Below are 19,581 nucleotides of genomic sequence, written 5' to 3' on the forward strand. Positions count from 1 at the left end.
GGGAGACAACAAATGGAGGTCAGAGAAAGCCCATCCCGAGCCAGCCTCTGCCCCCCAATCCTCCAGTCTCCCCTGCTCACCATGGAGGCTTGGAAGGCAGGCCTGGAGAGGGTGGCTCCTGCAGACTGTCCTTGGGCTCTGGCTCCCGGCGGGCACCCACTGTTTGTGCCACGAGCTGGAACACAGACTTGTCCAGGCTGAGCCAGTCCGAGGGCAGCCTAGGGGACAGTGGCCAGGGCTCTGGCTCCATCTGTGCCCGTCTTAGAGCAGGCTCTCCCACCCTCTAGTTTCCACCAGGGGCCAACTCTTACCTATTTGTGGGTCGGGCCTCCCGCTGAACCTTCCGGGACCCAAAGAGGTGTCCCCACTTGATGCCCCCTGGTGAAGGTTCAGATGCTCCTTCCTCATTTTCTGCTGTGGGGGCAGCGGACCCCTCCCTCTCCCGGCTCCGCCTCAGCTCCGCCAGTACAGAATCAGGGGGGCTCCCCATCCAGAAGGGCCAGCCCCTCTCCCGGCCGAGGGCCTCCTCAGGGGCAGGGCAGGCCTCCGCTCCCTCCACGACTCCCTCTCGGGGGGGTGGCCCCACACCTCCTGCCCCTTTCTTTTTCTCACTGCTGTTACCAGTGCTGCTACCTCGGGGGAACCTAGAGCCCTCGCTGGAGCCATCGATGTAGACCTGGGAGCTCTGCATGAGCTGGTACCACCAGCCAGCCTGCCCACTTCGGGCCCACCTGCCGCGCCCTGAGCTCCCGGCCGCCTCTGTCTCCTCCTCTTCCTCCTCCTCTTCTCCACCTTCTGGGGCACCCACACCCTTCACCCGCTCCCCGGGGGCTGCCCTGTCCACATCTCCAGGGCCGTCCTGGCTGCGGGAGCGGGCCAACTGCAGGGTCGAGTGGGCGGACAGCAGCAGGTCTTGGGACACTCGCAGCAATTCCTTGTGCTGCCGCTGCTGCTGGCCGCTCTGCAGCAGCCGGTGCTGAAACAGCAGGTCTAGGCTGAAGGGCAGGAGGGCCAAGGGTTGCAGCAGCAGCAGCAGCTCCTCAAAGAGGCCAGGGCACACCGTATGCGCTGCATTCAGGAAGCCCCACGGCTGGTAGTGGGTCTGGATGATATCTAGGGGAGAAAGAGAGAGGGACTGAGCCACATAGAGAAGCAGAGCCTGGCCTGGGGTGGGCCTCGGAAAGGCAAGCTGGGCAGAACCATCGCATGCTGCTGGGCAGGCTGTGCCACTGAGCTGCACTGTGGTGTCAACAATGCCTCCGGAAGTTGTGCGGTGAACATGCTCCATCAGCTTAAGCAGCAACCTTGAGTTCAGAGGAGAGGCTCCTGGCCACCCTGACTTCCAGATTGCCTGAGTATCCTCCTGGCTCCCAGGCTCTAACATAACAGAGGCTGGGAAAGGACTTGGGTAGAAGCCCAAGCCTCGAGATGAAAGCTTGTGTGGTTCTCCTCCCCACCTCTAGACTCTGCAAAGACAGCAGTGCCGCCGCCCCCTCTTGGTCCTCCCAGGACTGGCCTGTATTGAGTTGGCAAGACAGAGCAGGGTTCTGAGTGTTACCTTCGTGGTTATAGAGGTGATTAAACCAGAACTCCAGGGACCGGATGCTGCAGGGAGAGAGATGAAGAGTTGAGTCTTGTGTGGCTATAGCCAGATCGTGACGTACAAAGGAGACAGATATGGGGGGGTCAGACATACAGCAAAGGTACAGGTGAACATCTCCTTTCTATGGCAGGGGTAGTTTCATGTTACATGGTTCTAGAAACTCAGAGGGGATGTAGGTGGGGGTGATTCACAAGCCAATCACTTCTTAGGATGGGGTTGACTTGCCCATGATGGAAGAAGTCAGGGCAGCTACTGAATGAGAGGACAGGGCAGCTCAGGGCCAGAGGGGGTGACCCTGGCTCATACTCAAGAAAGAAGGATACTATGATATACGTGCCAAGGTGGACTGGGTCAAGCAGGATTCGGAAGCAGTGCTGGAACTGAGAGGTTCAGGGTTACAATACCCATGGAGACAGAACCAGATTAATTTCCAAATTAGCCAGATTATAGATTTATAAAAGCAGAAGCCTGTATTGGTGGTCAGAGTCATGGGTCTGGTGGGAAACCTGTGACCCACTAAGAGAGGCTGTAGCAAGGTGGGGAGAAAGTGGGCCTGAGCCTGGCCACAGATCCTGCAGATTCACCCTTTCTGATTCAGTCTAGGGAGTTGGTTCTTCAGAGGTGCTGGGGCCCAGGGGAGGGGGCTGGTGGGCTGCAGATTTCCACACACTCACTTGAGCAGGCCAAGGATGAAGGCGTTGAAGCGCATGGTGTGACTGGTGAGCTCTGGGAACTGGCTGACTTTGTTGTACAGGCCGTGCAAGACCTTGGTGGATGGGCCTGGGAGGAAGCCAGAGTTGGAGGTCACCATCTTTGGAACCCTGAAAATTCAGCTTGGGCTTCTTCCCTTGCCACAGCACTGACCTAGCTGTGTGGAGGCCTCCACCACACTCCATGGTGTGTTCTTACGTTGCCCAATGATGACGTCCAGCACAAAAGACTTGAGTCCGTCCTCCAACACTGCCTGCACCGCAGGGCACAGGTACTTCAGAACCAGGTGACCCACATTGGGGCTCACAGAACTGTTCCCCAGCTTCGCCTGTGGATGCAGCAGGGAAGTACAGGGAATTAATTACCTGCAACCTTGGTCCTTTCTGACTGCCTTAGTCCTTATGGTACTTCTCTCGTGGTCCCCGTCCCTGAGGACCCAACTCTGAATTCTGGGGGAAGGAGAGCAAGGGATGGGGGTAGCACAGGATAGGTGACGGTCAGCAGGACAGAGCTCAGCTCTTCAGTCTCTCGCCTACCTTGACCCCGGGATCCCGGCTTGTGCCAAAATGGGCCACAATGAGGTCCACAGCAGTGTTGACAGCTTTCACCAGCCCTGCAAGTGAGAATTTGATGCGCCAGGTCCCTAATGAGTCCCCAGGCAAGTTGGCTGGGAGTGGGCCCTCAGTGGGGAGAGGGAAGGGCTTACACACACACATATATTCTCTCTCTCTCTCTCTCTGTCCCTGCATAGGTACCACAGGCCTTGGCTTCTTCCTGGTTTTACCCACTTCTCAAGTCCTTCCTGTTTTAACCTCTCCACCAAGACCCACCCCAACGACTCCATTAAGACACTCAACGTACTCACTTCCTTGCCCTCTTACTTCAAACCTGGATCAGTCTAACTCTCCATCCTCTCCACTCTGAGAAACCAGGCTATTGGCTGCTGTTGGAGAAAGTCCAAGGCTGTTCATCCAGGGCCTGGGAAGGGTACTTCTTTGATGCGTGCCTTGCAGCACCCTCTGCTATGCCCTCAGGTTGCCATGCCAAATCTTTACCCCTCTTCTCAAGCCCTTGGTTCTACTTCACTCAGAGAACAGAGGCCACTGGTAATGAATTCAACTTCCCATCCAAAAGACGGGACTACATCACATCTATCCTTCCCACCTGCCCTCCCTTACTTCCTTTCCATCTTGGAGGAAGGTGGCCATTCCCCTTCTTGCCTAAGGTTCTTCCCTCTCGATGCTCTGAGTCCCCTGCTCTGTCTCTGCAAGGGACTTTAGCTTCATCTTTCTCCCTTTCACAAGCTCCTTCTCTTCAGCCCACAGTTATGCTCAATCTTCTCCTTATCATCTCATTTAAACGGCTCTGCTAAATATACTGGTTCCTTGTCAGTCCTCATCTGATTAAATCATGCTTATCCAAGCCACCTTGTCCTGTAGCCCTTGAGCTCCCCTGGTATAGCACACAGGTGTCTCCCTCCCTACACATAGCTCCCTGAGGGAAGAGACTGGAGACAGTCTAAAGCATCTGATAAATGACTGTTGCTCACTTGCAGATACTCATGATCCATAGTACAGACTTCTGCCTCTTGCCCCAAAGCTTATGCTAATTCCCTCCCAGCACTTGGAGTTCTAAGACAGGGAAATATTCTGAAGGGCTAGAGAGTTGGGCCACAGGCATAAAAAGGTAGTAACAGCAGATTTCCGGTCTTGAGCTAGGAATGATATTTACCTTTTTTCTGAAGCACGTCAATGGATACAGCCTCTGAGCTGCCATCTGGGGACAGGCAAAACTCAGCGGGGGGCTTCTCAGTCAAGGAGAAAGGGTCTTGGAAGTCAGGGCAGGTTAGTGGTAACGGCTTCACTACTTGACCTGGAAAGAAGAGAGAAATCAATCCCAAGCAATTATCTTCCTGAGTGGCAGCTCAGGTCTGTGTCTCATGTCCTCTGAGATGTGTTCTTTTGGGACTGACCCCTTCCCTCCCAGCTACAGGGAAGCCTGCCCTGGGTTTGCTGGGGACCTGGCCCACACACCATTCAGCCGGCAGTTCAGATGACCAGCAGCACCGAGGGAGCCAGGGAACTCAAAGATGGGGTTCCTTCGGGCCAGCCGAGCATCCTGTGGCCTTCGGTCTAGGCTCCCTGACAAACCAGGGGGCCCTAGAGGGTTCTTCCTCCTGTATTCTCGCCACTTGAGTGCTTGAGGGGATAGGTGGTTGGCTGAAATCAGGAGAGATTAGCAGAAGAGACAGGAAATAGTTAAGAGACAGCATTTCATACCCACCCAGTGGGCCTGTATAAAACCGGAGGGTTGGGGTATTAGCTACAGTTGCACACAATGTAACCTGTGACCCCATGTGGAGTACAGGAAATCATTCAAAGGGGAGGTAGACTGCCTGGGGTGGGAAAGAGGGGTGGGCAGTGAGCTTCATACCATTACTGGGCCTGGAAGCCATGCTGCCCTCGCCACCTCCCCGGGCCAGGCTCTCTGCTCGGCCGAGGCTAGATCTCCAGGAGCCCAGAGGAGGCAAGCTTCCTGTCCCATGGAGCCGGTACTCAGCCAAGGTCAGTATCTTCGGATCCTCCTTCTGCGGCTGCTGGGAGACGGCAGGCCGGACAGCAGGAGGACAGGAAAGGCCCCATGGAGGTGGGCTTTCTGTGGCTGTGGCCTGCTCTGGGAGAGGGGAGCACGAAGTGGAGGCTGAAGAGTCGGTGCTGGGCCCAAAGGGGCCAGTACTCCGGATGGGGGAGTAGCTGCCCAGGGGTGATGGCCGCGAGGTCTCTGGCTCAGGTCTGGCTTTCCTGGCACCCCTGTGGGTGGGCACCTGTGGCTCTCCTGAAGGAGCTGGGCCTGGGCCTTGAGCAGTGGGGGCAGCTGCGGGGGCAGGCTGCGGTGCACGGCTGCAGCCTGAGAGGCTGTAGAGCTGGGAAAGGCTGTGCAGGGCCCGGGCCTTGGCCAGCTGCTTGGGGAAGTGGTGCTGGAACACGAACGGCTGGATGGGCAGCGTGGTTGGCCTCTGCTCCTTGCTGTAGCGAAGGACCGGTCGGCTCTCAGCACCACCCCCTGCGGCAACAGGGATGGAGAAGGAATCAAACACTGCAATCACATGAGAGGAAGCAAAGAAGCAGTCAGGAGATGATGCTCACCAGGGAGAGAGAGAGAGGGGCAGGACCTGGGCTGGAGGAGCTGAGTAGGGTAGGGGTAATTGACTCTGTGGATTGTGCCACTGCTTCTCCCATCTTCTCCTGGTGTTTTCATGATATTGACTTGTCTCTTGGCTGTTCAGCCCTTCTTCTTTTTCTTGACTTCAAATGTGGGTGCATCTTAAGGCTCAATTCTTATATTTCCCTTTACACTTTTTTCCCTGCATTGCTCATGTTCAGACAGTCATATAGGTGACTTCTGAACCCAAGGCTTTAGCCTCAACCTTTCTCTTGATCTCTAGATCATTCTGCTTTAGGTTTCTGTTTCCAATTAAAATTTGCTATTTAAAATACCTCATTCATTCTCCTGATGATTTCCATTTCTGCCAATGGCAGAACCACCATTTTCTTTGTGAAAGCGAAAGCGTCACTTAGTCATGTCCAACTCTTTGTGACCCCCAAGGACTGTAGCCCGCTAGGCTCCTCTGTCCATTGGGATTCTCCAGGCAAAAATACTGGAGTGGGCTGCCGTTTCCTTCTCCTTTGTATCTAAGGTCTAAAGACCTGGAGTCAGTCACATATTTTCAGTGTCAAGATGTTAATTTACTTCAAGCTTCCACCCATCATCCCCTCATCAACTACAGCCCACATATTTCATTCTTGATCAAATCTAACCATAATAAAATATTTCTTTACTTGCTGCCAGAATCAGCTTCCTGTCACCCAATCTACCCCAGTCATACTCTTCACTGATCCTAGCATTGGAACCCCAGAGTCCACATCTGCTCCCTCCACACAGAGGTGTGTTTACCAAGGCTGGTCCTCTCCTGTTCTTTCAGCCAATCTTCTAGTCGGTGTCCCACAAAACATGTGTCTCAGAACTAAACACAACACTCCAACACTGCACAGAGGCCAAGTCTTTGCCTATGGGTTGTGCTTCTAATTAAACACAGCGCACTGTCAACACCCGAATAAACACAAGGTGGCGCTATAACCGCCCAATCACCTGAAACCCTGGGTGTGGCTCACTCGCACCCTGGGTTCAACAGCTCTGAAGCAGGAGTTAGTATCCATAGTTAAAAGACCTGGGCATTGGAAGTTTAGAGATTAAGTCATTTGCCCAAGATCACACAACTAGGAAGTGGCAGAGCTAGAATTCTGCCTAAGTCAGAGTTTGGCTTTGGGGCTAATGTTCTCTCTGCCACATCGCACCACACATGAAATGGTATGAGGCTGGATTTTCCTACTCCTCATCTTTCTGCATTTATTTACTTCGGCGAGTCTTAAGGGGATGGTGACCACAACCCCATAAAGCAGGTGTTTCAGAACCACTCTCCGTGGACATTTTCAGACTATACTCTCCTGCCAGTCCCAGTCAGGGCTTAGCAAACAGCCCTTGTCAATCTCCCTTGCTCACTATGCTCCAGTCATACCTTCTTCGGTCCTTAAACATGTCAAGTTCATTAACATCTTGGGGTCTTGTATACTGCTGTTCCTTCTGCCTGAAATCAGCTAGGCATCAACTCAAGCATCACCTCCTCCTCAAGACCTTCTGTGATTGTCCCAGTGCCTCGGGCAAGTCATGCTCTCATCACCCTGTTGTATTTCCTTTTTAGCCATTTTTCACTGTCAGAAATTATCTTATTTGTTTATTGTCCATTACTCCTTATTAGGATTCTGGAAAAGCAGGGATTTTTAAATTGTTCTCTGCTGTATCCCCAGTGCCTAGAATGGATCTTGGTATATGGTAGGTACTGAATAAAAGCCACGAACGAATCCTCACTGGCACCCTTGGTTCAGTATGGTCTCGCTACATCCAAATCTTCTTACACGGACCAGCTCACTTCTTAGAACACCAGTTCTATTTCCTGTGGCTCTGCTGCCCACAGAACAAAGTCTCATCTCAGGCAGGTTGGTGGCCACCCCTGTGGCAAATGCGCTACCCTCCGCATTGACACAGCTCTTCCCACCCCTTTCCCATCTTTAAGCACACTGCTTTTCCCGCTGGCAATGTTTCGTCTCTCCACTTACTTAAATACCTAATTTCAAGCCTGAGCTGACCCTGGCTATCAGATTAGGCCCTCCCAACCTCAGCTTTACTGTACATGCTATATAGAGTATGTTTGAATTAGACTATCTATTCCTACTCTTTTAAAATTCCTCCCTGCTGAGTTCTCAGGGTAGGTTTGAGGCAGAGGAGGAAGACTGGGAAAGGGGGAGGGGTGACTACAGTGGGGAGCGGGTATCAATTCTACCCTCTGGGAATACAGGGGAAAAGGTTTCTCCTGTTCTTTGAGACAGCCCTTAGAAACACTGGAGATAGAGATCGCATTCACTCAAGTCCATGTTGCAGGCAACAGAGCCCCAGTCCCTCAGTTCCCTCTTAAAATGGAGCGCCCAGAATCCCAGGTGGGCCCTAAGGTTCACAGGAGTGGAGGGGACTATCAACTCCTCCCTTCTGGAGTCTATAAATGAATCCAGCCATTTTAACTTTTTAGAAGCCCTTCCTAACTGCTGACTCATTCTGAGTTTGCAATCAATTATTAATAAATATCCCAAATCAAGAAGAACACTTACATATCAAAGTTCATACTGGTCCTTGAAAGAACAAAACGTTTTTTTCCAGACTAGATAAAATCCTCTTAAAATCTAGATTCTGTTGCTCAGAATCTCAAAGAGATCTCACTTCTTTTGTCATTCATGAATTCATCATTTTTTGATTAAAAATAAAAAAGTTGTACAGAACAAAAAGAAAAGCCCTATGATAGGTCACTGGAGATTTATGGAACAAAAGTCTTATATTATTATGAAAAATCTTATCTGATAGCAAAAACACTTTTAAAGCCTCTTCTCCCATATCTGATCAGGACTGACCTTGTCCTCAGAGTACCAGGCAAGCACTGTCTATGCCCAGATATACCCACCAGGCACTGCAGTCTGAGAAGAGCGTGGGTTCAGAAGACTCTGGCCAATCCCTGCCGTTTCTGAGCCCCCTCTGCCCTAGAGACCTTCTTGCATTTCTGGGGCAGTTCCTCCATGTGTGTTTAGGAGCCTGAAGTCATCTGATATACTGCCATCTCTCAAACAGCAGGTATAACACCATTTATGGGTTTTTAACCCTTTTCCTTTGAGAAGCCAACGGACCAACCTAAGGCTGAAAGTGAAAGTGTCAGTCACTCAGTCGTGGCGGACTCTTTGTGACCCCATGGACTGTAGCCTGCCAGGCTCCTCTGTCCATGGAATTCTCCAGGCAAGAATACTGGAGTGGGTTGCCATTTCCTTCTCCAGGGTATCACCCCAACCCAGGGATGGAACCCAGGTCTCCTGTATTGCAGGTGGATTCTTTATTGCCTGAGCCACCAGGGAAGCCCTAGGGCCACAGACAGCAAATTCCCCATAATCGATCTTTCCTCTGCTTTATCTCCCCTTTCCTTCCAAACCCTCTGAGATCCGCCTTCTGCCCTCATCACTCCCAAATGCTGCTTTGGGGATTTTCAGCCTTAATCCTAGTGATTTGTTTTCAGAACTCATTTGTTGAATCTCTTTTTGAAACTTTCTCCTTCTTTGGTTCCTATGACTTCACTCTCTCTTGGTTTCCCCTCTATTTTCTTGGCTGATTTTTCTGTTTCCTTTGAGGACTGCTCTGCTCACCCTTCAATCACTGTATCCCCAGGGTTCTGTCCCCTTGTTCCCTTTATAACTCTACACATTCTCCCTGGATGTTCTCACCCACTCATAGCTTCAACTACTATTTTTATTCCAATGACTGGTCTCTCATGGTGGTCTCCTGACCTCCAGGGAGACATCCTTTTGAATCTACCTTCCATTCAAACAACCTGTGATCTTTCTAAAATGCTAATCAAAACATGCCATTACAAACCAAAAAATCCCATTTCCCTAATTAAAATCCTTTAATGGTTCCATCCACATTCTACAATGGCTATACTAAATTATTTGCAGTTTCTGGAAAGCATCAAGATACTCTATGCATTTGTGGTTTGTACCGACTTTTGTATGAGCCTACAGTGTTCTTTTTATGAGTGTCCACAAAGCCTACTCCTCTAACATTTTTCTGGACTGTGCTTAAATGTACACTGTGTTAGCGCTCTTTTGCTGACATTCTGGTCTGTTTGGGTGCTCCTCTCATAGGCCAGTGCCATACAACTGCCACCTCTACAGTTTAATTGTGCTTCCTTTTCTGTTCCCATCCTTCAACAGAATTCCTCGAGGACAGATATTGTCCCTCTCGTCTATCACCAGCACCCACTCAACACAGAGCCTTTATAAAATAATCACTTAAGCGAAATGAAATAAATAGGGAAGAGCTGGCGTAGGAGGCTCAAAGGTTAAGTGTCAGGTCTCAGGTTCTTTGAAGAGTGGCTACAGTCACTGATCAAAGAATGAACTTACTGATGCCCAATGTGGTTTGTCTGTTTGACATTTCTCTTAAACACGGCAAATTCCTTGATGTCCAAAATGGAGCTCAGGCCTTATTCCTTTCCCAGTAAGTCTACTTCTGTGTTTGCGGTCCCTACCCATGTGTCATCATCTTTCCAGTCACCCGGCTTTGAATCACAATCTTCTGAGTACCTGCTATCCCAATACATCGATCTCTCAGTTGCTGATTTCATCTCCTTGGTGTATGCTTTATTCCCTATCCGCCTCCCCCTAGTATAACTGGAGGACATGCTCTGGACTGGAAAGATGATGGGTCTGGGCTGAGAAACCTCTAGTGGTAGAGGTGGGGTGGTTGGCAGGACCTATTACTGATAGAAGGCCATGCATACAACCTGCTACTCTCCAGCCACTAGGCTTCTTACCGTCAGCTTTAGCTCTTGCGTCCCTCTGGGTATGGCTGTTGGCTGGGCTCCCTGGGAGAGCAGGCCCTGGATCCATCAGCTGGGCCAGGGGCCCCTGCCCAGCAGCTCTGAGGCCAGCGGGTGGCATCTCACTGGACTGGGAGCCCTGACAGACCTGGGTGGACCAGGGCTCTGGGCCAACCAGGTCCATGCCTGGCTCCAAGGGCATGGGTGGGAGGCTATGGCTACAGTGAGTGCCCTCATCTAGGGGTCCCACCCTGTCTTGCTGGGCTTCTTGGATGAGTGAGAACTCCTGAGAAGAGTCCCCAGTGCTTGCTCGCAGTGGAGGGGAGCCAGAGCCTGCAGCTTTCTTCCGGCCCTTGGCAAGTTCAGCAAAGGAGGTGACCCGCCGAGGTGGGGAACTAGGCCCAGTAATGGCGGCAGGGCCCTCACTGAGGCGCACTGGGCAACTCAACATGCGTTCCAGAGAGCCCAAGCGGACAGGAGGGCTGCGCTCTAGGCTGCGGTCGTAGCTTCGAGAGCGCTGACGTCCAGTGCTGAGGTTGGGGGGTGAAGTGTTGGTGTACACTTGCCCCTCGATCACAGTGCGGCCCATGGGAGCCTCCGCTTCCACTTCAGAGCCCACTGCTTCTTGTTCCTCTGGCTGGACTTCCGGCTTCTGGAACAGGTAATACTCAGAGGGCTGGCTAGGGCCAGGGTCTGGGCCAGGTCCAGGGGCAGGACTGATCTTGGTGTGTTCCTCCGAGCAGCTGGTGACAGAAGAGCCAGCTGGGCTTGGGGAGGACTGGGAGGACAGGTCACAGGTGACAAGTTTATAGTAATTCTGTGTGGCCACAACAAGACGGGCCTGGCTCTGGAAGCAGGCTGTGAGGTCAGCCACAGCTGGGCAGGGCTCACAGTGCGGGCGGTAGGAGTTGCAGTTGGCATCAAGCTCAGGAGATGAGGCATGAGGACAACCATAGCCACCTTCCCTTCCTCCGCTGTCAGGGTGGTGGGACTCACAAGACATCTTCGACTCAGCTGGGGAGGGCTGCAGGTCCAGGTAGAAGGCGCCAGGGTCCGAGTGGCTGTAGAAGGAAGAGTCGCTGCAGGATTGCGGGGCAGAGTTGAGGTTGGCACGGGAGTTGCCGTGCATTTTGTTGTAGAGGGTGCTGAAGGTGACCAGCACGCCGTCTGAGCTGTTGCAGGAGGAGTCGCTCACATAGCCCATGGACTGGTCAGCCGCCTCGGACTGACTGGAGGTGCTACTGCAGCGGCAGTGCTGGGTGCCTGAGCCTGAGCATCTGGGGTTCCTTGGGGATTCATCAGAACTGAGCTTCCATTCCTGGTCAAAGGAAAAGCCAGAGGTGTCACTGGCTCCACCCCCACTGCCACTCCCACCAGGCCCCCCACACTCATCCAGCTCCATGGTCTCAGCTTCCGGCTCTGGCCGGCAGCAGCGGCCAGTGCTGCAGTGCGGGGCATCCAAGATGGTCACTGGCTCCTGTTCTTGCCCTTCCACCACTCCGGCTCGACTACGCGCTGCCCCCCATGGCCTGCCCACTCTGGGGCCAGGCGGTGGCAGCTGGAAAGAGGAGAGATGGAAGGTGGGCTGGCCAGCCCTGTGCAGGTGGAAGGACTGCTGGGCGGCACTGTCACTGATGCTATCCTCATATAGGTCACCAAGTCCTGGCTCGGCCACGCCTGTCTGCAGCAAGAAGGGGTTGTGTCGTTTAGGGGCCCCGGGGCCTCTTCCATCCCGACCCCTGCTCTTGGCACTATCAGCAGACCGTGTAGAGCCCCCTGGAGCAGACTGCAGGCTGCTGTACAGCAGAGAGTCAGCTTGTCCAAGGTCCTGATCAGGCTGGGTGATGCCCAGCTCCGGTGGGCAGAAGGGGTTGGGTCTTGTGCTCCCGCTACCTCCACCTCCCCCTCCACAGCACTGCCTGTCTGGGACTTGGCAGTGCACCAGGGGGATGTGGTGGACGATGAGGGTCTCTCCAGTCAGCTTTGGGGGACTATCCATTCTGGAAAGTTCGAACAAGGGCATCAACAGCACCAGACACTGCCCCTGGAGCCCAGTGGGGCAGAACACATTTCATCAGGAGAGCTTGGTACCTGGAAAGAGAGGGAAAGAAAGGGAACCTAATGTCACCTCCCCGAAGTCAGGGACATGCCCCTACCCATGTCATTTGCAGATAGCGAAGAGCCCAAGAGGAAGAAAGATTCAGTCAACATGGAGCTGGATGACTCAGCCCAATGGGGTACTCGGCCTCACCGCACAAGGCCAGCTCTCGAGTGCCCCCTTCACTGTAAGCTCGCCATGTATCCACTCGAACAAAAAGCTAGGCCCCTGTTAATGCCACCTCTGAAGGTCTGGGGAATCTCAGTGACAGCTCTTTCTCCTCTTTCTTAGCAGTAAACAACGACCAGTCCTGAGTCCAAAAAAAACTATGAATGATGACATAACTAAAGAAAAACCACCTAAGATGCCTGAGAGGGTGCTAGGCAAAGGAGCCACGGAATTATCTTACACACAGCTACAACAAACACACTTACAGATGAGGGGACATCACAAATAATACATTAGGTATGCACAGCAATAAGCTACAATTTTGCAAGAAAGGTAATTTTTAATGTACTATATCACTTGATGCCTGTGTCATCTTTGACCCCCTTTCCCCTCCTGAGCCCCAGAATACCTGTCCCACTCTGACTGGCTGTGGGCAAGGGTCCTCACTCTTCCTACTACTGTGTTAGAGCTTCCTGAATAGCGACTGAGTTAGGCAGCAGATTTCTAGTATGGCTGATGCCATCCTCTTCCTTCCCAGCGTGGGGTCTGTTTTTATACTTTTGTATTACTTCAGCACAACATCAGGTAAGGCTTGAGGCATAATATATTCTTAATATTTAGCTAGCTCAGGGAACAGATCTTCTGAAGTGCCCCAATTCTGTCCAGTTTTAGCTAGAACTTTCCCTCTGAGGGTCCCCTAAAACGTCTTGTCTTCCTGGTTTTACCTCTGATAGGCTAAGGTCAAGTTCTCTACACGGAGCCCATTCTGAGCTTCTCTGGTCTCTTGGCTGGACCATGGCAGGATGGCCCCCCTCAAGTTCTAGTCTCCTGTGCTGTCAAGGTCAGGTCCTCAAAGCCTTCATTTGCTCAGACTTCTCATACCTAATTTCTCCTCATTCATTCATTTCTCCTCTTTCCCTTATCATTCCTGTCATTTTCCTCTACCTACAACGAGTCCAAATCCCTCATTGCCTAAGTTCTTCATCATTTAGCTGAACCTTTATACCACCGATTTTTTAAAAGTGTAACTCATTTAGATCAGAGCTCTTCATATGGAGTACAGTAAAGAGCCAGGCAAGTCACACGTGTTCAAGGACACAGACAGGCAACACATAAAAGGAAAAATTCAAATGGCTAATAAATATGTGTGTGAGGGACACTATTAAAATATGTTATTTGTGTTAAGTTAAATTACATTAAAATTAAAAAGCAAGTATTTACCATCTTTCTTCTTCCTTTCCTTTCTGAGAGGAAGGCTCCTCTGTTAGATTTCCAAGCCTTTGTGTGTTGACTAGGGTAAGGAGTAGACAGGCAGAAGGGCAGAAACCAGAGAGGCTAAATGAGCCACAAGACTAAGAGTTACAGAAGAAAATATGGGAGTAAATTCATTATCTTTGGTTAAGGTCATTATTGGATGACTTCTTAGATAAGATGCCAAAAGAACAAGTGATAAAAGAGAACATAGATAAGGTAGATTTAATAAAAATCAAAAACCTTTGAGTCTCCAAGGGACACGATCAAAAAAGTGAAAAGACAAGTCACAGAATGAGAGAAAATATTTGCAAATTGTGTATCTGACAAGAGACTTAGAATCAGAATATATAAACAATAAACAACTCAACAATAAAAACTATGTAACCCAATTAAAAACTGGGCAAAGAGCTTGAACAGATATTTCTCCAAAGAATACATACAAATGATTAATAAGCACATGAAAAGAGGTTCAACATCATTAGTCATTAGAGAAATAAAAATCACAACAAGATACTACTTCACTCTCACTAAGATAAAAGACAATAGCAAACGCTGGTGAGGATGTGGAGAAATTGCAACCCACAAACATCGCTGAGGACATTGTAAAATGGGACAGTCACTTTGGAAAAATAGCCTGGCAGTTCTTCAAAATGTTAAGCATAGAGTTATCATATGACCTAGAAATTCTACTCCTGGGTATATACCCAAGAGAAATGAAAACATGTTCATGCAAAAGCCTGTATACAAATATTCACAGTAGCACTAATCACAGTAGCCAAAGAAGTGGGAACAATCCAGATGTTCATCAACTGATGAACAGATATACCATGGTAAAGATAATGGAATCTTATTTAGCAATGAAAGGAGTGAAGTACTGATATATGATACAGTATGTCTGAACTGCAAAAGGTAAGTGAAAAGAGCCAGTCATAAAAGGATTCTTTGCATGATGTAATATGATTCCTTTCACATGAAATGTCCAGAATAGGCAAATCCACAGAAACAGAAAGTAGATTAGTGGTTGCCAGGGACTGAGAGAGTGGAAAATGGGGAGTGACTGCTAATGAGTGTGGAAGTTCCTTCTGGGAGTGAGGAAAATGTTCTGAGATCAGTCAGTGGTGATGGTTACCTGAGTCTGTGAATAAAACCAAAACTCCAGAGTTTATGGAAAGTGAATTATATCTCAATTTTATAAAAGGGTGAGTTTTATGGTATGTGAATTATATCTTAATAAAGCTGTTATTTAAAAAAAATTTAAATAGGAAAAAAGATTAAGGTTTATGAGAAGATTGAAGGAGAGAGAGGGAAGGGAACCAGTATTAGCAGTGGAGAAGAATGCGTATTTGCACAGATAAGATGAGAACAAGAGAGGAAGTATTGGGATTTTTGTAGAGAGGGATAAAGAGGATTTTTAGGAAATTTTGCTATGAGGTACATGAGATAATTTCCTCTTCACTCTTTCCCATCTCTCTCTTTCTTTGCCAAGAAAACTTTGGGCTCAAATACTGGGTTGGCCAAAAAGTTCGCTAGGGTTTTTCATACGATATTATGGGAAAACCTGAATGAACTTTTTTGCCAACCCAATATATTAATCTATGCCACAAGGATAACAAAAAGATAGGAACACCCTAAAATTCCAATAATAATCAATTTGAAAAGTAGAGAACACAGTATCATTAAAACAATGTTGTGTTAATTTCCCTATTAGTGACTTGAGAAAATATTCACAAAAGATTAAGTGAAAATAGCAGATTACAAACAATATGTACAGTATGACACCATTATTGTAAATAAATATATGTCTGTATCTGTCTTCAGGCTGCTATAACAAAATACATCAGACCAGATGGCTTATAAACAGCAGAAATGTATTTCTCATAGCTCTGAAAGCTGGGAAGTCCAAGATTAAGATCAAGGTGCCAGCACGGCTGCATTCTGGTGAAAGCCCACTTCTTGGTTCATACCTGACACCTTCTACACAGATTGTAAGGGACAAGGGATCTTTCTGTTTTATAAAAGTACTAATCTCATTTAGGAGGGCTCTACTCTCAAGACCTAATGTGGAGTTGGTGGAGGAGACACATAGATATTCAAACCAGAGCAATATGCATGGAAGAAAACTTGAAAGCATACACAGTACCAAAAGCCAAGGATGCTCAGATCCCTTAGATAAAATGGTGCCATATTTGCATATAACCTACAAGTGTCCTCCAGTTTACCTTAAATCATCTTCAGATTACTTATAATACCTAATGCGAGTGCTACTTAAATAGTCGCCAGAACATGGCAAATTCAAGTACGGCTTTTTGGAACTTTCTGGAATCCTTTTTTCTTGAATATTTTTGATTCCCAGTTGGTTGAATCTATGCATGCACAACCTGTGGACTTGACAACAAAATGTTAACAGTGCTTATTGCGGTTGCGTGACTCTGGATTATTTTAAATTTTATTCTGTTTCATCTGTATTTTCTAAAAATAAGTGTCTGTTATGTACACAATTTGAACAGTTTTTAAAGCACTTTTTTCCTTTAAGCACTACAGATACTGTTGGTCAGGGCTAGGGGAGGGGACATCCCCCTAAATATAGTACTAGGCTGTCCCAGGGTCCAGGCCATAATTTGAGGCCTGGACTAAATGGAGCACAGAGAACTTTCTTGTACACACAGCAGAAATGTTAGGAGTACCTATGGGCTACGGCCATCACTTGCTCTTCAATGAATACCACCCCCAGCCCCTTTTAATTTTTTTGGCTGCACGTATGGCTGGTGGGCAGAGAAGGCAATGGCACCCCACTCCAGTACTCTTGCCTGGAAAATCCCATGGACAGGGAAGCCTGGTGGGCTGCAGTCCATGGAGTCGAGAAGAGTCAGACATGAGTGAGCGACTTCACTTTCACTTTTCACTTTCATGCACTGGAGAAGGAAATGGCAACCCACTCCAGTGTTCTTGCCTGGAGAATCCCAGGGACGGGGGAGCCTGGTGGGCTGCCAGATGTCTATGGGGTCGCACAGAGTCGGACACGACTGAAGCGACTTAGCAGCAGTAGCAGCATGGCTGGTGGGATCTTAGCTCCCTGACCAGAGATGGAACCCGCACCCTCAGCAGTGAAAGCATAAAGTCCTAACCAACCACCAGGGAATTCCATTCCCCATCCCAATCATTCCCCTTTCAAAGCACCATTTTCAAATATATACACAGAAGAATGTGTCTGACCCATAAAACCACTGACTGGGTGTCATGTACATATTCAAATAAAGAAACATAGCAACTCACCGAGCCTGGTAAGCTGACTCTCTCTGAATCATGGATAAGGCACAAATGGATGTGGAGGGCCATGGAGAACCTCAGGCAGGAGGGCGCTGACAGTTTATTATGTTATGTTTACAGATCTATCCCCAGACTAGAGTCCAGTTCCTTGAGGTCAGAAACTGGGATATAGTCAAACCCTAGTCCCTAGAACCCATGCATAGTGCTTGGAACACAGTAGGCATGGTAGGTTAGTTACTGACCCCTGTTCCACCCATTTTAAAAATTGACTTGCTTGTCTTTTTATTGTTGAGTTGTAGGAGTTTTAAAATTTATTCTAGATGAGTCCTTTGTCAAATACACATCTTGAGAATATTTTCTTAAGTGGCTTCTTCTCAAATGTGGCTTGCCCATTCGTTTTCTTAATGGTATTTTTAATTAATTGGTTTTTAATTTTATGAAGTTCTATTTGTTTTTTTCTTTATAGTTATAGCTTTCTGTGTTCTAAGAAATCTTTGCCTATCCCAAGAAATTTTCATGTTGTTTTTTTTTTAAATAATTGTTGTATAGTTTTTGCTTTTATATTAAGGTTGTGCTGCATTCTATTTTAAGTGTAAAGCTCTTTCACTGGCTGATTTCATTTTATTTTACATTTTTGTATCTCTGAGAAAGTCTTACTCTTTCCTGATCGCCACACGACCAGGGAAATCTTGTCAATAGTTTCTCCACAGATAACTCTAGTTCAGCCAACTAAGGTAAAGTTTTACAGGCATCTCACAAGTCTCAGTACTCATGCTTTGGCCCCATACTTTCACAGTTTTTACAAAGCAGTTTTTATGTATATCAAAAGCTTCCCTGGTGGTTCACACAGTAAAGTGTCTGCCTGCAATGCGGGAGACCTGGGTTCGATCCCTGGGTTGGGAAGATCCCCTGCAGAAGGAAATGGCAACCCACTCCAGTACTCTTGCCTGGAAAATTCCATGGACTGAGGAGCCTGGTAGGCTCATGTCCATGGGGTTGCAAAGAGTCGGACATGACTGAGTGACTTCACTTTTTATGTATATCATCTCATTGATCCTAACAACACACTAGAGCAGGTAGATTACTTCATTAAAAAAAAAAATAAGGAAATCAACACCTAGAAAAAAGAAATGACTTGCCCAAGAACTCTCAGGGGATAAATGACAGAATTAAGACAGAAGTCAGGAATCGTAACTTTTGACCTTTTTTCTCCATCAGTTAGGAACGTAATGAGAATATATGGTATATATGACTTGATTTCAATTACCACAGAACACATTTACTAAGAGCATTTCTCTTAGACTTCTCCCCTGAGAGTGTCATGTTCTATAAGAAGATAGGTTTAATACTGTGGCCCATGAGCTCTAAGAAAGGTGAAGAGAGAACAGTGAGATGGGAGAGTGCATCCCAGTCTCTTTCTGTAACCTGGTGAAATGGAGAGACATGGGAGATGGAGGTGGCGGGGAATAGAGAACCCAGAAGAAAGTGGAAGAATGCACTCAGCTCTAACAGGTGGACAGAGAGGTGGTGGGCTCAGTCAATAAAGTTACAAGGTCCAGAATCCCTAAAATTAGGGAAAGCTTTCCACAAGAGCCCTCTTCCTGGTTCTCATCACAAACAAGTCTCTCTTGGCCAATCATCATAATGCTATTTATTAGTGATCGTTTACTGAGCACTTACACTCAAGGTGATTGACATACAGCATCTCTAATTCCACTATAATCCTTTAAAGTAGACATAATCATCCCCACTTTACAGATGAGAAAACTGAAGCTTAGTAAGTGTAAACAGTTTGCCATAATTATATGGCTGAGATGGATGCAAACCCAGGTCTGCTCAATTCTTAATTCTTTCCACTACAACTGCCTCTCAGAAAATGATCAGGGTCACACCCTCTTCCCAAACTCCCTGCATTTACCCTGCTACCAACGCAGACACGTCCTACTTTTTCCTGGATAGGCTCACACTCTAGTTTCTACTTGAAAGTGAGTGTGTTAGTGGCTCAGTTGTGTCTGACTGCGACCACATGGACTGTAGCCTGCCAGGCTTCTCTGTCCATAGAATTTTCAGGCAAGAATACTGGAGTGGGTTGCCATTTCCTTCTCCAGGGGGTCTTCTGCATTGCAGGTAGACTCTTTACCATCTGGGCCACCGGGACTCACAGTTTCCATTGACACAGTTTGTATTTACCCACTCTACTAGCCTCTGAACCCACAGTCCCTTTCATATTAATGCCCCAGGCTCTAATAACACTCTTTAATCCTACCTCCTGCTCCAGTTTCCAGCTCACATCTCCCTGTCCCATTCACAGTCCTCAATACCCTTTTCCCTTGCACCATAGTTCACATTCCTAGATGCTTCCTGGGAACTAACACCTTCCCACAATTTCCCAATGTATTATCCTACCCAATCACATTTTGTGCAACATGGAACTACTGACTCCTAATAGTGTATGTTTTTGAATCCTCCACCAAGGTGATCAATGGAGAGGGGAATTTAAAGAATTCTTTC

The 19,581-nt window shown here is 48.4% G+C and overlaps 1 protein-coding gene across 8 annotated transcripts in view; it reads right to left on the bottom strand.

Annotated features, from left to right (window-relative positions):
• Nucleotides 1-19,581, bottom strand: part of RUSC2 (RUN and SH3 domain containing 2) — a 61,810-nt gene that overhangs the window by 703 nt on the left and 41,526 nt on the right. For 4 of the 8 annotated variants that reach the window (XM_070375666.1, XM_070375670.1, XM_070375669.1 and 1 more), the window contains 10 exons: nucleotides 10,278-12,374; nucleotides 4,748-5,410; nucleotides 4,348-4,533; nucleotides 4,046-4,186; nucleotides 2,851-2,927; nucleotides 2,468-2,642; nucleotides 2,278-2,383; nucleotides 1,559-1,605; nucleotides 312-1,113; nucleotides 81-218 (listed from right to left, as the gene is read on the bottom strand). In XM_070375666.1, the coding sequence (XP_070231767.1) occupies nucleotides 81-218; nucleotides 312-1,113; nucleotides 1,559-1,605; nucleotides 2,278-2,383; nucleotides 2,468-2,642; nucleotides 2,851-2,927; nucleotides 4,046-4,186; nucleotides 4,348-4,533; nucleotides 4,748-5,410; nucleotides 10,278-12,306 (4,364 nt within the window). In that variant the 5' untranslated portion in view covers nucleotides 12,307-12,374. Of the gene's footprint in view, nucleotides 1-80; nucleotides 219-311; nucleotides 1,114-1,558; nucleotides 1,606-2,277; nucleotides 2,384-2,467; nucleotides 2,643-2,850; nucleotides 2,928-4,045; nucleotides 4,187-4,347; nucleotides 4,534-4,747; nucleotides 5,411-5,460; nucleotides 10,204-10,277; nucleotides 12,375-19,581 lie in introns of those variants that run through there. The other 4 variants (XM_005900765.2, XM_070375671.1, XM_070375672.1 and 1 more) reach the window with 4 other exon arrangements.

Source organism: Bos mutus, chromosome 8 (assembly GCF_027580195.1).
Source record: "Bos mutus isolate GX-2022 chromosome 8, NWIPB_WYAK_1.1, whole genome shotgun sequence".
Taxonomy (NCBI): domain Eukaryota; kingdom Metazoa; phylum Chordata; class Mammalia; order Artiodactyla; family Bovidae; genus Bos; species Bos mutus.